The following is a 17,141-nucleotide window of genomic DNA, read 5'->3' as shown; positions in this document are numbered from 1 at the left end:
TGACTAATCGATGATGGAAAACATTGACAACGTTTTCCATAGTCGATTTTAATTGACTACATTGATTAGTTGTTGCAGCTCTATCTGTAAAGTACACATAGGCAGTCATTCTTCATTATGATCAGGGCTTTGCTTCCTGCTTTACAGTGTTACACAACAGTACTTTCTCACAATGTAAATGTGTGACTCCCTGAACAACCTCCTCCATGCACAGCTGATGCCTTATAACAGTTGACAAGCAGGAATATTAAATGAGACTGTGATAAGTGCAGCACGGCCTTTAGTGTTTAGCCAACAAATATATATTTTGAATACAACAAAAATATGGAAGCATGCATGTAAAAATTAAATGTGAAAGTAACACAAGTTAAATGCTCCAATAACTAAAAACATGCATTCACTAAAACTACACATTCCTTTTAAAATGAACTAGATAACTCCTCAATATTATCAATTTATTTCATACAAGGATGTACTTGTTGTATGATCTTACAAACAGTATACCAGCATTACCTGTAGAGGCCTTTATATCAATACAAAACTATGAACCACAAATCACAACAGTGACATCTAGAGGTATTGACAGTGTACTACTCTGCTAAGAATTACCATCAACCAAGACAAAAAGAAAAAAAAAACACTACTTAAGATAGTCATCCAGTTTTCCCAGCGAAAAAAAAAAAGAAGTTGAGCATGTATACTTAGTAACATTAAAAGTTGCAGAAATAACTCACGGCATGTGAAGGTTTGAGAACACAAAAGCTTCTGGCTCAGATTCTTCGGTCTCTGAATTAAATTTCTTCCCAGCAGATTTCCCAATTGAGTTTCTGAGCTTCCGTGCAAGTTTCTTGGGAGTGTTGGTTATAGATGATTCCTCCATGCAGCAGCTATATACTTCCAGTTTTAACTTAAAGTCTGGTCTTGCTTCCGTGCTGTAAATACAATTAAACATCTGTTACATATCACCATCAAAACAATATCAATTTCACATTAAAGCACATGAACAGCTGAGATAGATTAATCATAGTTTCCTTATTATGTGCACAAGTGAGACAGAAAACAACCAGACAATACAAACAAAAAGCACAGAACACTTAACTGTAAAATAGTACATGCATAAGAATTTTGTAGTAATTTGTCTAGTTCCAGTAGCAGTGTTCCCTATGTACTCATTTGCAGAGCTATAAACATACTGGGGGGAATTATCAAAGCAGTTGCGAGTGTTTGAACTTGCACGGAAATTTTTTGCACTTTGCAAAGCAATTGAAAGTGTTTGAACTTGCACAGAATATATTTGCACCAGTTTTATCAGCTAGTGTAATATTGTTTAATAAATGAGGTTTAACAGACTCCAAGAAAGAAGACTTCTAACTCTAGGCTAAAAGCTGAACTGTCGCATCTTGAAGAAGTGCTCATGGGGACTTAAGTTGCGAGTGTTTTCTTAGATGATGTTCCAGTTTCAGACAGCCCAGAACAAGTGCAGATGAAAACACATGCAAAAAAGGTGCAAAAAACATGCAGTTGAAAAAGTAGCGCAAGCTCTGAGGGCACATGTTAAAAGACAGATTTGCACATAAAAAAAATGATCTAAGAGGCTAAAACTGTTGCAAGTGCTTTGATAAATTCCCCCCAGTATATATCCAGATAACTGGACAATGTTAATCCTTTCGCAGCCTGAGCAATTTTCTTTCACTTTTTACACACATTAAAATGTGGATTTAATGGCCTTGAACACTAAACTCAGGAGTTAAATCTTCAAATTGCATTCAGGTACTTAAATGTTAACAGAAATGAAGCTTATTTGTGTATCACTTGGCTGTAGATCCTCAAATCATCTCTGAATTGGTGCCGACACTGTCCTTCCTTCTGGAGGGTGGCTACTTTTATTCCCCATGGTCCCTGTGTGTGTTGTAAAGTAGTCACTGCTACAACCTCGCTCCCGTGAAAGCCTATAACTTCAGTGCAAATTAATAAACTAAATGTGAGATTGTAGTCCATATGTGTATTTTATTTTAAATTAAATATTTTTTTTTCTTCGATGAATCATATAAAAATTAAAACGGCCAACTATCAATTATGAAAAAAATCATTAGTTGCAGCCCTAATTTTTTTCCTGGAGTTCAACTTTAAGAAAGGGGCAGAGAACTTGACCACTGAGAACTACTACACAGAGTACAATAACAATAATATGCTTTTAAAAAACACTTAAAAACTACTGAGACAACTGTACCTTTGATACAGCGATCCTTTAATGAATGCCCCCACACCACAGAGTGCAGCCAACTGGTTAAACATATTCCTTCCGGTATCATCAATATTCACTGCGTGGCCCTGCACAGCCTTTTCAGGCAATCCGTCTCCACCAGGTCTTCTTCCTGAGCATGTGTGTGGGGGACCAATTCCTAAGGGTACGGCTCTCTCAAAAAAATGAATAGGGCGGCAGCACACACACGCAGGAGAAAGAGGACCCAGTGGGGCGTTTTCAGTAGAAATGGTGTGGGCCACACTGTAAATATTGCTGGAACAGAGAGAAATTCAAGTACGGTATTTAACCAGGTAGGCTGCACTCAGGGGGAATTTAAAGGACAACTGCACCAAATGCACAATTTTTGCTTTCAAGGATAAGTCCACTTTAAAACAAAGTGGGCTTATCCTTTTTGGCCTACAAAATCCCAAAATCCCCTTCTGCAGACCCGTACTTATGGAGATCCATCAGGCACAGTTTACCTTTTGCTTACATCCATCGTTGCAATGATACCTCTGCTGGCTGACTCTACACATTAAAGCGCCATAGATTTCTATGGGAACTTCTCCCAGCAGGGAGATGGACGCAGCCAGGCGTTAGACTTGCACTGCAAGATGTCAACAAACAATGGAACAGACACTCTTGGATCCCATTAAGTATAGATCTTCGGAGGGCGGTAAAGGAACCGTTTAGATCGGGGGAAGAGTGCAAAAAGAATAAGTGCACTTTGGTCTAAGTTTGGAGGAATACTCTAAACCCAAACTTTTTTTAATTTACGCATTGATCAACATGGAGCATACACAGTGTTTAGACCCGGAACTCTTACAGTTGAAAGAAGTAGATAAATAGGGAGCAAAGGGGAAGAATGTATCTTTCTGGGGAAGGGGGACACCCTATCAAAAGAACGGGTTATATTCCCCTGAGTAGACAAAGTGACAGATTCTCGAACTCACTTGCAGAACAGGGTAAAACTCAGAAACATGTCAAATCTATTTACCTAGCCTTGCAAGCAGCCCGATACCAAGGACAAGAGAGCAACAGCAAGGTTGCTTCAGGGCAATGAGCTAAACATTGTTACTTTATACAGCAGCGTCACTAGGAAGTGCTCAAAGGACGATAGTTTACTGCAAATTTCTGTGTGTAGGTACCAAGGAACACAAAGCACAAAAAAGGTACTTACAATACAATTATGTTCTCAAAACATATATCAGTCATGGTTTTGTCCACGATTACCATGTCTGTGTCAAATATTTCCTGGTCCAGTTTTAGCATGCAAAAAACTGCATATCTCTGCGACTCTGCGGAGAAAGAATAGAATGATATTTAAGGCTCAATGATCTGCATAGCAACATGTGTACGAGCTATAAAATGGGATTTAAATTAGGCATCATACTGACAAACTGCAGGGAAATGCTCTGTTAGGGATTATCCAAAAGGCGCCAGGGTTAGTTGTTAGGGGTGTAACATATTCATGTTAATTAAATTCCATTGACAGACCTTAACCATCTTTGGTATATGGGCATGTAAGAATTCCTGGGTTGTCACAGCAGATAAAAATATAAAAATTACACAATACAATGTATGTATATATTATATGGAGAGAGTGAGAGATACAGTATTGCATGCACACACATACATGCAAACACACACACTTCCCAGTACACAAGGGAACAAGGTACTTGAGAACAAGGTTCTCAAGTATAGTTTTTGTATTTTACCCACTGCTACAATAGGAGTCATTGTGAACCGATTAGCCATCCCAGGTCAGTTATAACATACTTCCAGGGTTGGATTTGCACCATGGGAATTATTGGGCTGACCCTAGATAGAGGTCTCCCAGCATGTACTTTCTCCGTGCGTAGTGGTCATTTTTGTAATGTTCTTTGCTCAATAATAATTATATAGATATATCCATCTCTATCCATCTCTATCTATCTATATCTATATATATATAGATATATATATATATATCAATTCAAATAACTTAATCTAGAGAGTTATAATATCCAGTAAAGTAATGTGCATAAACAAAAACCAAAAAAGCCACTTCAACCTCTGACTTTACATTAGCGTGATACACTAGCACACCTCCCACACCCAAAACCCGAGGCCTCAACGACCAAAAAAAGAAGTGGAGTGTGGAATCCCTGTCGGGGGAAGGTGACAGTCACTGCAGGAAGAGGATCGGGAACTCGGCAATCCACATGCCCAGACTTCCCTATCAATAGAGCCGACGTGTGACAGCTTCAGTGTCACACATCGGTCTTTAATTATGTATTTCACTCTCCCTTTAATTCTCCATTAAAACTTTTTTTGGGGGAAAAAAAGGGCTTTGTTCTAAAAAAACTGTACATAAATGCTCCATGATAGACAGGCTGTTATTCTTAGTTCTGAGAAAATAAGAAAACATATCCTACCAATAAACCAAGTGACAGAGATAATTTCTGTTTCCCATAATAAAAATAAAACAATCATCTTTCTTTTTTCCACGATAAAAAAAAAAACATCATCTGGCAGAGATGCATGAGGCTAGATATAGAAAATATGTTTTCCACCCTTTATTGGCTGCCAAAATAATCGCATGGCAAGAAATTAAACTGACCACGATTGCACAATTAGGATTATAACATTATAGTAACCCTATTGATAACAAGTGCCAACATCCTCTCTAAAAAAAAAAAAGCGACAACATAAATCTACAGAATGCTATTCTTTTTAATTACTCATGGGGTTTTTTTTTTTAAATTAACTCCTGCCTAAAAACAATTCTCCCCCAGGCAGCGATAATAATTGCCCCCTTCTAGACTAGGTTTCTAGTTACGCCTCTGCTGTGTAGAGCCGACTTTCATTATAATGTATTGCTGGGACTTCCCGCATAGCTGGTGGTATTCTGCATTGCTGTATGATAATTATACAGCAATGCAGAATAGCCCCACAGAGAGCCCATATAAACCACCTGAAAGCACTTATAGACCACCCGAGAGCCACACTGCCCCCCTGAGAGCCCGCACAGCCCCCCTGAGAGCCCAAACAGACTACCTGAGAGCCCACCTGAAAACCCTTATAGGCCACCGGAGAGCCGCACAGCCCCCCAGAGAGCCCATACTTACCACCAGAGGGACCACAGAGCCCACCCAAAAGCCATAATAGACCGTCTGAGAGCTGCACAGCTCCCTTGGAGAGCCTGTACAGAATACCAAAAACCCCACAGAGCCCACCTGAGAGCCGCACAGCCCCCTGAGAGCCCGTACAGACCACCTCGGAACTGCAGAGCCCCCCTGAGAGTATTCAGGTCTAATTGAAGGGTTGGCACTTTGAGATACATAAGTTGGTTTAGTGATCCAGTTTGGGCACTCCGGCTCAAAAAGTTTCGCCATCACTGACCTAGATCTTCTGTAGGCACACAAGACCTCTTCTTGGTAGGGAATGTGCAGAGTACCTCTACTCCAGCTTGTTTTACATGTCCCTAAAGAATCAATAAGCATAAGAGGACCCTTTTTCCTGCCATCTAGTGTCTATAATTTAGTGCGGGACAAAAGGCTTCTCCTTTGACTACTCTACCAATGCACATTCGAAAAAAGGCAATAAGCCAACAAAGGTAAGAAAAGATTTAAAAACCAGCAGCTGTGACAGTAGAACAATTTTGACCTCCACCAAATGCCTCTCCTCTCAACACACTTGACAGAGTTTAATACTCCTGTAGGAGGAAAAGTAACTAACCCTCTAATATAATGTATACTTGTCAGACTCCTAGGCATCCACAGCATTCTTTTTTAGGGCCATAGAGAGCTTTTTTTTATCTTGGCATAATATGTTGCCATTGACTCCTGCTATTAAAAATTATTAAAGCCGTTCAAATGTCCTGCACTAGCATTTTTATAGCAAGGAATCTACAATGACAGCCTGTCAGCAAAGGTTTCTTTTTAATGAAACTATAAAAATATTTGAATATCTAAATTGCCTTTAAACTATTAAATGCATGACCATTAGAACAATTGTGCTTAGGACAGAGCTATTTAGGAATTAGATGGGTTAGTTAGTTCTGAGAGATTCCCAGACAGAGAAGCGTGATTCGTCACTCCAGAGAACACGTCTCCACTTCTCTAGAGTCCAGTGGCGGCGTGCTTTACGCCATTGCGTCCGATGCTTTGCATTGCACTTGGTGATGCAAGGCTTGGATGCAGCTGCTCGGCCATGGAAACCCATTCCATGAAGCTCTCTACGCACTGTTGTTGTGCCAATCTGAAGGCCACACGAAGTTTGGAGGTCTGTAGCTACTGATTCTGCAGGCAGTTGGCGACTTCTGCGCACTGTGCACTTCAGCCTGCGCTGACCCCGCTCTGTCATTTTATGTGGCTTACCACTTCATGGCTGAGTTGCTGTTGTTCCCAGGCGCTTCCACTTTCTTATAATACCACTTACAGGTGACCGTGGAATATTTAGTAGCAAGGAAATTTCACGGAAACACCTGAATCCAATCATTTGGAGGGGTGTCCCAATACTTTTGGCAATATAGTACACACACACACAGTTATACTATAATACTATTGAGCTGCACGGCAGGAGGAACGGGGGCACAGAACAAGGCACAGCAGGAAAAACGAGGCACGGAAAGAGGAAGGGCAGGTAGAATGGGGCATGGTAGGAGGAAGGGGGCACGGCCGGAGCAAAAGAGCACAGAACAAGGCACGGCAGGTAGAGCGGGGTACGGCAGGATGAACGGGGCGGGCAGAGGAGGAGGAACGAAGCAGCAGCGGAGGTGTGAGGGGGCAGTGGGGGATTGCAGAGTCACCGCAGTCTCCCCGTTGGTGCCGGCTGCAGTGGTCTGTGTTCCCGCTACCTCTGCTGAAGCAGGCGGGGAGAGCAGCAGGGATTGATAGGGACATAGGCCGCTGCAGCCAGCACCAGTGGGAAGGGGAACATGGAGCAGAGCGGCGGCAACTAATCGAAAATCGACTAATTGATGATGAGAATCGTTGCCAAACGATTCTCACTATCGACTATAATCAATTTACACTGATAGAAGTTGCAGCCCTAATAATTATTCATACTATGCAATAGAATTTCTAGGCCTCTTATCTGGTAATTGATTTTGTGTCAACAGTCAATCTGCAGGGATGAGGATTTTGCGACAAGGAAGAAGCTACAAATCCATATATAAAATACCACCATGAGAATACAATAATGCAGACATTTATAATGTTCAAGGCACATTAAAAAATATTTGCAACTCATTATGTGGCCATTGAAACCAGCAGAACTTTCCTTTTAAATGTCAGTCAATTTACATAAAACATAATGCATAGCAAAGCTGAAACTAGAGAATTGTTTTATGTTAAATTAGGCAATTCCCACTAACCATCTTATCTTCTACACAGCCATTTCATTGTGAAACATTATGGAAAAAGGGAAGAGATTGCTTCCAATAATGTATTGCTTCATATGGAGCTTTCCATCTAGGTCTATCACAATGCAAAAAGGTCAGCTTTGTATTTTTTACATCAACTAGCTGAAGTATATCAAGAGAAGATCATCAAAAAGCATTGCTATCCATTAATGGAAACATTTTCTTGGCAGTATTAAAAGATTATGTCTGCTGGCAGGGTATAAAAAGCCTGTTACAAGTAAAAGCAGCTTATACTGCTATGAAACACTGTAAATTAAAAACATGTTATTAAATCTGTTAAAATGTATGGACCTCTTGTTTATGAAACACATTCAATGTTTGTTTCTAAACTACATTTAAAATGTGCAAATAACCAACCAATTTCATGACAGCATTTTAAAAAGGAACACAGGAAATCAGATACTGTCGGGTTATACTAGCTGCAGGAGGATTTGGAAACTGGTAATCCATAAAATAAATTGCCAGCCTAGAATAACTTCCTGCCAGCATGCCAGAATTTTGTGAAAAAGCAGTGCCAAGAGGACATTCATATGAGGATGGGATCTGTGTCCCTCAAATGTACTACAAAAACAAATCAGCAACAAAACACTGCGGGACGCACAAAAAACAAAACTGGGGACCACTTGCAGCTCTAAGAGCCACCTGAAGCTGGCATCAAATGAGGCTTGAACATGCACCTGGCAAAACTTATAGAACACGTGAACAATCTAGTAGTGTGCTTCTTGGTCGGAAATTCTTAATTCTACAAGCTTAAAAAGAGAACTATGGTGTAACCTTTTTATCCCATAGTTCTCTTTATGGTCGCAGGAGGACATATACTAACCACCTCCCGTGATCCAAAACTCAGTATAAAGCCAGCTATGTAATGAGAGCGTTGCAGCCAGGACGGATCCCAACAATACTGTAGAGATCCATCCAGCTGGCTGATTCACAGCGGGCTCTGCCTAACTAGAGGCAGAGCCAGCTGTGCCCGCCCCCTCCTCCAGTTAACACTGGAGGATCGGAGAGGGGGGGAGAAGAATCCCTGTGGGGAGCAGTGACTGACAGGCACCGCTGTCTGCAGGGAGATGATCGGGAAGTGAGCGATTGACGGTATGTTTTCGCTCACTTCCCAATCAATAGAGCCGATGTGTAACAGTTTAAATGTCACACGTCGGCTCTAACCATATGGATGAGTGTAAATCAATCAATCACTCACCTCATAGTTCTCCTTTAAATGGAGATCTGTCAGAGCCATGAAGTAATGGTGGAATGAGAAGCAGGCTCCTCTTTATAAGGACTACCAGGAATGACAGAGTCAGACTTTTTAGTGGAAGCAGCAGCTGCAAGGTAGTTAGGCACAGCACAAACTACATTCAGACAATAGGAGGAAGATCTCCTAATGAACTGGAGCTGGACAGAGGGATGAAAGAACAAGGTCTTTGTTGAAGTGAAAGGCCGAAACCACCTTAGGAAGGAAAGAAGCTCTAGGCTTCAAAACCACCTTGCGCAAGGCCAGGAAGGGACCTTTATGGAATAAGTCCAACAGCATAGGCACTCACCTTGCAGAGTGATGGCAGTCAGTACCGTGACCTTGTGAATGGGAGTGGCAAGGGGGGAATAGTCTTAGACATTAGGAAATTAAAAAAATAAAAAAAAAAAAAAAGAAAGTAAAATCACGTCATTCCACTCTCCCAAATCTTCTCCACATATTCCCTGCAGTTACATGACGCTTTTCCCCATTCATGTTTCTGTCCTCATGCTTTCCAGCTCCCTCGTCAACTCCTCCCATGCTCACCTCCAGGACTTCTCTAGAGTCTATTTCAGCCTCTGGAACTCTTTACCACAACCTGTCCGTCTATCTCCCACTCTGACTGACTTTAGGCAATCCCTTAAGACTCGTCTCTTCAGGGAAGCCTATCCCACCTCAAACTAACCACTCAACCATCACGTTCTCACACAATTCATCCCCAGACAGCTACCTCCTCATGTATTACTTGCCACTCCCTTTTAGGTGATAAGCCCTCACGGGCATGATGATGAGCCCACAAAAAAAAAAAAGTCTCTAAAAGCGATGTTTTTTTCTGCCCATGTGCATGAAGCCTTACCATTCGAGTTTAGATCCTTCTCACTCATTATTAACCCCTCCCAAAACCTTTGTTGCAATCCTGGTCCTCTTCTGGCCCCATTTTGCCCCACTTAGCAATAGTAGCATTTTGCGGACACACAGAGAATGCGGTGACATCTTTTCCAAACTGCTCTGATCCGCAGGGGGATTTGTGCACGGATCTCCTGCTGATCGGAACTGACAGGCTCCCATGTGAAAGGAGCCTTAGAGTGCTAGCCTTGCATGTGCTAGTAAGTTGTGTGCATCTCCACCAACACATGAGGCACAACACAGCATGCCACTCTACTCCCTGCTCTCCACTCCTACCCCTTCTCCAAGTTAGTAGATGAACAACTGCTAGAAACTGCACTGTCCCTTGTGGCCTTTCCTGGACAGGAAGTTCAGGGAAGCTGAGCGAGTTGAAGCCAACCGCTTGGAAACATGATGGCTGTATATTCTTGGGCAATATGTAAAAAAATATATACTTTGCTGGGCAATGTACATTTGTTTGACTTTTTTTGAAGAAAGTTTGAGAGTTTAATACTTTAAGTTAGGATACTGCAGGTTTCAAAGAGGGGGCAGCCCACTTTTTAACAGCGTCCTCCTCAAAACAAGTACAGGAGTGGTAGCCATCTGAGAGTAAAAAGCTTTTCTTGGTTCCATAAAAAGGACAACGGCAAACAATGGGTGTACCAGAAAGGTCTTTGCCCCCTTGGGGACCCTAAATTGGAGCAACACTGGCAGAAGCTGCAGACTGATCCTCGAAATTTAAAGTGGTGTGAAATGCATCAATAAAATCCAAGTCTGGGGGTAACAGCAGTGGCCTGCAACTCCTCAGGTGTAACCTCATCCATTAAGGACTTAGGAGACTCAGCATCAGAATATCGGCAGCTGGAGGCTTAGCCAAAAATGCTGTAGGCAGATCAGATGAGGATTCTGCAGGGAACTAAGACTATAGACTCAAGCAGAGGGCAAAATTCCAGGGGGGTCATTGTCAGGTCCTTCAAAGGATGCATTGCAAACAGCACCAGAACAGTTAGGCGATCATGAGCAGGAGGCACACAAGACAGCGGACATGTGTCTTATATCTGGCATGTTGCGCCACAAGAGCAATTTAGCTCAGGCTACAAGGCTAGGCTTGAATACATCCAAACACAGCTGTTGGTAGTAAGAAATGTTCAGGTTGCTCAGCCTGTCTTGGTGGCATCAGGAGAGGAGAGTGTAGGTGTCATTGGGACAGGACGACACAGAGAGCAAAGGGAAACCTGAAAGATGTTCTAACCCCCTCAAGATAATACTAAATAAATCTGCTTTGGTTGATGTCTTTGCACCCATCAGGGATATGCCATCACTTCCTGTCCTTGTGACATTCTGGTATCAGGACAAAAAGTAAGATTTGATATTCAGTAGCACATTGTATGCCTTTTACCATCTGTGTTTCCTAATGCTCAGCATACTGATCTGTAGGGTAAGTAATTAAAGCCATTTATTTTCTTGTATTTAAGAGTCATCTGATTTTCTTTAGTTCAGCATCATATATAAAACTGTAGCTTTGATTATACATGTAATTGTTCCCCATTATTACAAATCCAATACATTTGCAGCTCACCGGTGGACCTCCCATGTTCTCTTGGCAACTAGTATAGAAAATATAATAAAGACACAGCACATGGCTATAAAAAAGCCAGCCAGCTATTGATCGTATTGTCACAAACAACTCTAAACATATTCATTAGCTTTGTTTGCTGCCACTGCAGATCCATTAAAGTGATATGTAAATCCACCTAAAGGAATATTTATAAATGAAATCTATTTTCTTTTAAAGAGAAAGCTCATGTATATTTTATTCAAAGAGCTTACGGTTTGATATTGAAATATTTCTCATTATAAAACTTATTAAAATATATATGCTTATACAGTAACACATACTAGTTTTAAAACTATGAAAAAATATTAGTTCCAATACCTAGGGGATACATGTTTGGTGGTCAACTTTATTTTATCTTGGTACATACATACATACATACACACATACATACATACATACAACAATGCTATATCCCCTTGGTTCTCAACTGGTGGCTCAGGACCCAAAAGTGGTTCGCGACATGCTTTCCACTTTTCTAGTTTATAATTTCCAGTTCTCACAAGGTAGGGAGACTATGTGGATCTAAAAATAAAAAAAAAATACATTTTCTTTCTTGGAGTGTGTATATGTGTGTGTGAGATTGTGGTTGTGTGTATCTGTCAGCGTTTTTGAGGGCCCGTTCACACTGGTACAGAGCGTTAAATGAACAGTCCTGTGCCATTAACGCCATAAAATCGCACCTACTACGCATTCTGGTGTGGGAGGTGCATTGTTATTCATTCCCACCTCACGCCCACAGTTCAATTGCCCGCGCGGTACCGCAATACTGTGCATTCCATTGCAGTGCGTCTTGGGTCGCAACTTAATGACCATGGACAAATATGGGTCCTGAGGTTACACAGGTTGAGAACCACTGCTATATCCAGTATAGAGCTGCAGCTAACGATTATTTCCAAAATCGATTAGTTAGCCGATTATTAAGTTCGATTAATCAGATAAAAAATAAAATACATTTTTAAAAATGGCTCCAGTGATGGGACTATTTGTTTGTATTGAGATTGCAGTCCATCACGGGAGCAAGCTTGGAGCGGTGGAAGTAAAAATGAAAAAAAAGTGTGGTGTGCAATATAGTAAAATGGAAAATTATACAGCAATGATGAAGAATGGCACTGGCTATAGAGGACTACAAATCCCAGCAATAGTACATTATGCAGCACAATGCAGAATACCAATAGTACATTATAGCTGGCGGTATTCTGCATTGCGCTGTATAATGTATTATTGCTGGGATTTGTTGTACTCCTCTATAGCTGGTGATATTCCACTTTATAATGTATTATTGCTGGGATTTGAAGTCATCTATACAGCGCAATGCAGAATACCACAAATCTCAGCAATACATTATACAATGTGCTGCGTGGATGCGGCCGGGCGGGTCTGGCAGTGGCGAGCATGAGGTGGGGAGGAGGTGAGGCGCGCAGCGTGTGTGGAGCCCCAAACAGGGCCAACCAATCCGACATAATCGGATTGGTTGGCCCTGTTTGACATAATCGATTATTAAAAAAGTTGACAACTTTTTCAATAATCAATTATGTCGATTAGTTGTTGCAGCCCTAATCCAGTATCGATAATGGGGGGAATTTATCAAAACTGTAGCAGACAAAATCTGGAGCAGCTGTGCATGACTACCAATCAGCTTCTCTCTGTAGTTTGTTCAGTTAAGATTTGAAAATGAAAGAGAGAAGCTGATTGGTTGCTATGCACAGCTGCTCCAGATTTTGTCTGCTCCAGCTTTGATAAATTCCCTTCAGTGTATTCAGAAAGTATTCAGACCCCCTTCACTTTTTTTCAGTTTTCTTTTCATGCCAGCAGAGGCAGTTTGATGCTTTGGGCAATGTTCTCCTGGGAAACCTTGGGCCCGGCCATGCGTGTGGATTACTTTTACATGTACCACCTACATAAGAATTGTTGCTGACCAAGTACACCCCTTTATGGCATTCCTTGATGGCAGTGTCCTCTTTCAGCAGGGAAATGAGCCCTGCTACACTGCAAAAATGGTTCAAGAATGGTTTCAGGAACACAACAACGAGTTCAAGGTGTTGACTAGGCGTCCAAATTCTCCAGCTCTCAATTAGGTTGAGCATCTGTGGAATGTGCTGTAATAATTCCAATCCATGGAGGCCCCACCTCACAATGTGCAGGACTTAAGGGATCTGCTACTGACTGATTATTGCCAAATACCACAGCATACCTTCAGAGGTATAGTGGAGTCCATGTCTGGACGGGTCAGGGCTGTTTTGGTGGCAAAAGGGGGGACCAACTGAATAGACAAGCGCTCATAGTGTTAAGGCTGATCAGGCTGCATCCCAAAGACTTACCACACAGGCTGTATCCAGCAGACATGCCACACAGGCTGGTTCCAGGATGGAGTGCTCCTGACTGCTGGACAGACACCTCCCTTGTCTTCCAGGTGGAACCCTGAACCAGCATCCTTTTCATAACGGCTGTGCACAGGTGCACCATTCGATGCTGGTCATCACTAAAGCCCGGACCCCAATGGAGATTTCATCCCTTTCCAGTATCCCAGATATAATTTAGAAAACCAGGAAAGAATTGTAAAGCCAGCCCTTTCCTGGTAAAAGTATTTCCGTCCTGGAACTGCTCAGCCCCTCTGGGTGACCATCTTGCCACTCTATACAGTGGTACTGTGTGTGTGTGTGTGTGTATATATATATATACACACACACACACACACACACACACACACACACACCCTTTATATGTTCATTTACTTGTGATTTGGGATTTATTGCCCTTTAAGCAGGCCGCCATTAGTGACATTCAGTAGTGTAGAAAGCAAAAAGAATCCTGCATAACATTCCAGCTTTCTATTTTAATGCATAGTTTCTCTGAGTGTCTTAAATGTGCTTCGGCATTTCCTGTATGTAAAGCAGCCAGAATACATTTCAAATAAAACTGTTAAGCCGAATACACCACGGGGTTGTCAAAGCACTCTTGTTTTCATTAATTATACATTCAAGAGTTTTTCATGTGCTTGGTTTCATAGAAAGGCTGCTGTCATCACTGCAGATGAGTATGGAGAAGGCATTAAGAAAATACTAATAAAATAAACTGTTTCACACACTTTTTTTTTCCTCCAAAATCTGAAAATCATTTGAGCTGTGAATTAAAACTAAGAAATGTGTGTGAAAATAAAAATATTTTATAAAAAATAATGCTGAAATATTGCTGTTTGTCAAGTTGTCATCTTCGGAGCGATTTGCAGTACATATAAATGATGATTTAAAGGTTTTCATGGAACACTGATATAGCTTCAGAGACTGTGTATAAAGAGCTCTTATGTAACCACAGGAAAGCAAGCTCTAAGACAGCATATAGTCATGCACGCAGATTGTGTGCTAATGTGCTAAGTGATGCACATCAAGAGAGTGACTTATACTGATCTAGCCTGTCAGATAAGCTGTCATCACAGAGCAGCTTTGAAATACTTGTTTAAAAGAAAACCTATAAAAGTTTTAGATATTCAGTTTAGATCATCATAATCAAAAGAATTGTTTAGATTTGGTTTTAAAAGAGGAACTGAGCTTTGGAAGCTGTGGCCAAAATAAAAGGCAGGGCTTTGCTTCCTCATGTAAGAAGTGAACAGGGGGCAGCCCAGTAGTGACATCACCAAATCCAACTAGAAGCCAGAGGAATAAAAGCCTTAGATGGATTTTACACTGTAGATGTACAATTTTGAGGCTGTACACTTAGGCACACTCAAATGGCAGACATTGTTCAGAGTACTGCTTAGGCACAATTAATATTTTTAGATATCTGTAAAAAAAATAAGTCAAGGCAACTGGACTTGCTGTATTTTTCTTGAAGATGTTTCACTGGTCATCCAACCAGCTTTCTAAATTCAGAATGACTGGTACAAAAATTGAGAAAGCTGGTTGGATGACCAGTGAAACGTCTTCAAGAAAAATACAGAAAGTCCAGTTGCCTTGAATTATTTTTTACAGATATACCATGACCTGGGTGAATGAGAACGTTCAGACAATATTTCTAGATGTTCCCTATAGCATAGCAAAGCTTCACTTTTTAAGTTCAGGACCACTCAAATATGTCAGGACCATTTAAAGACCAATTCTCTTATAGCCAACCCCTCCTCCTGCTAATGCGTACCTTCCCTGTGTTCCTCCTGTCTTTTTCACCTGTTAAAAGCCTTGAATTAAAGTATATTTAAACTCCATATTTAAACTAAAAGCTCATATGCTGTAAAGTTAGTTTTTTTAAATCTTTTTACAACTATAGCTTTGATTAAAAAAAAAAATACCTGGCGCTCCTGCCATGAAGGTACTTGTAATGAGTGACTCGAGTTCCCCTCCTGCATTGTCACCCTACCACATGCACCCTTGAAGGAGGTCTGCCCAGTGCAGAAGAAACACTGAATTGGCCAAAGCTCCAGGACATTGCTGGAGAGACCAGATTCCTTCTTGGCTCACAGACCCCAAGCCAACAACTTCCCCCAAAACCCATCAGCCCACCAGTCCTTAACGGCCTGGTGATCACTTAGTGATCCTACCAGTTATACAGTCGGATGATAACGCTCTTTCACCATGTACTGTATATATGGAGAACCAGCATTGTCACCCTGTGTTAGGGCCCAAACAAGAAGGGTGCGCCAACAACCATGTGCACATGCACTGTGTGACAATATTTCTATAAACAGGAAATCCTGACATGCAAGATGCTACATGGGATCATCTAAAAATCAATTGTATGACTTATCAGTAACACATACTTTCCTTGCTGCCAAAATGATCGGTGTCTTTCCACATCAATGGGATTCGAATTCCTGCAGGAAGAATAGACACAATGAAACATTATGGTTATTCAGAAATTGTACATTTAATGTGTTTAAAAATGTCAGCCTACGTTTAACCAGCAGGATCTATATCAAGTAGTTCCGGAAAACAATGACTGAAATCTTTATGATTTCATTCCTCAAGCCCATTCTCAATCTTTCATGTACATAAAGCTGCTGTATTGTAGTACACTGGATCATCTCTATAATCTGCATGAAATACAAATGTGGATGTGTAGTTTTGGCTAATAGAAGAGCTTCTGAATACCAATCATTTCAGCAATTTATATGCAAAAACAGTCTAGCCTGGAAATCCTGGGCATGAGAGCACCCAATACACCCAAAGGGTTACAGAGATTTATATATCTAACATGCTGCTTCTGAACTGAGAATCAATCATTTCAGTAAATTATATGGAAAACAGTCTTAACCTGCACATCCTGGGCATGAGTACACAATACGCCCCAAAGGGTTTCAGATATTTATATACTGTAACTAACATTTAAACTTTTTACTGCTAATGTATAAAGGGGAGATACTGAAACTAGCCTCTTTGTCTCATCTTTCACAACTTTGCTGTCTGTAGAAGCTTTGACTGGACTGTAAGGAAAGCAGTCTGAGAATGATTTAGTATCTGCTTTTCCTCCAATTGTGATATTTTGTTGGCAGGGCTACGTATGAAATAAACAGTTTTCATACTCCCCTGAACACAGCACTACTTCCTCCCCTGAGGCTCCTGTGAGCTGTAAGTGCACAGCGGTCATCAGTCAGGTTAGAGTAAGTATAAATTGTTTTTTCTGTGCACAAATGTTAACCAGTTGACATCCGCGGTGTTAAACCCCCTTCCCATCCAGGCCATTTTTCAGTATTCAGCGCTGCGGTACTTTGACTGACATTTATTCCGTCATGCAGCGCTGTACTGAAATGAATTTTATACCCTTTTTG

The 17,141-nt window shown here is 41.2% G+C and overlaps 1 protein-coding gene across 1 annotated transcript in view; it reads right to left on the bottom strand.

Annotated features, from left to right (window-relative positions):
* Positions 1–17,141, bottom strand: part of RTKN2 (rhotekin 2) — a 55,459-nt gene that overhangs the window by 23,778 nt on the left and 14,540 nt on the right. The window contains 4 exon segments of the mRNA XM_018576668.1: positions 385–416; positions 764–932; positions 3,426–3,543; positions 16,134–16,187. Coding sequence (XP_018432170.1) covers positions 385–416; positions 764–932; positions 3,426–3,543; positions 16,134–16,187 — 373 coding nt within the window.

The sequence above is a fragment of the Nanorana parkeri genome, unplaced genomic scaffold (assembly GCF_000935625.1).
Source record: "Nanorana parkeri isolate BGI_ZX_2015 unplaced genomic scaffold, ASM93562v1 scaffold73, whole genome shotgun sequence".
Taxonomy (NCBI): domain Eukaryota; kingdom Metazoa; phylum Chordata; class Amphibia; order Anura; family Dicroglossidae; genus Nanorana; species Nanorana parkeri.
The sequence above is the reverse complement of the archived record's forward strand: the minus strand, read 5'-3'. Positions and strand labels throughout refer to the sequence as shown.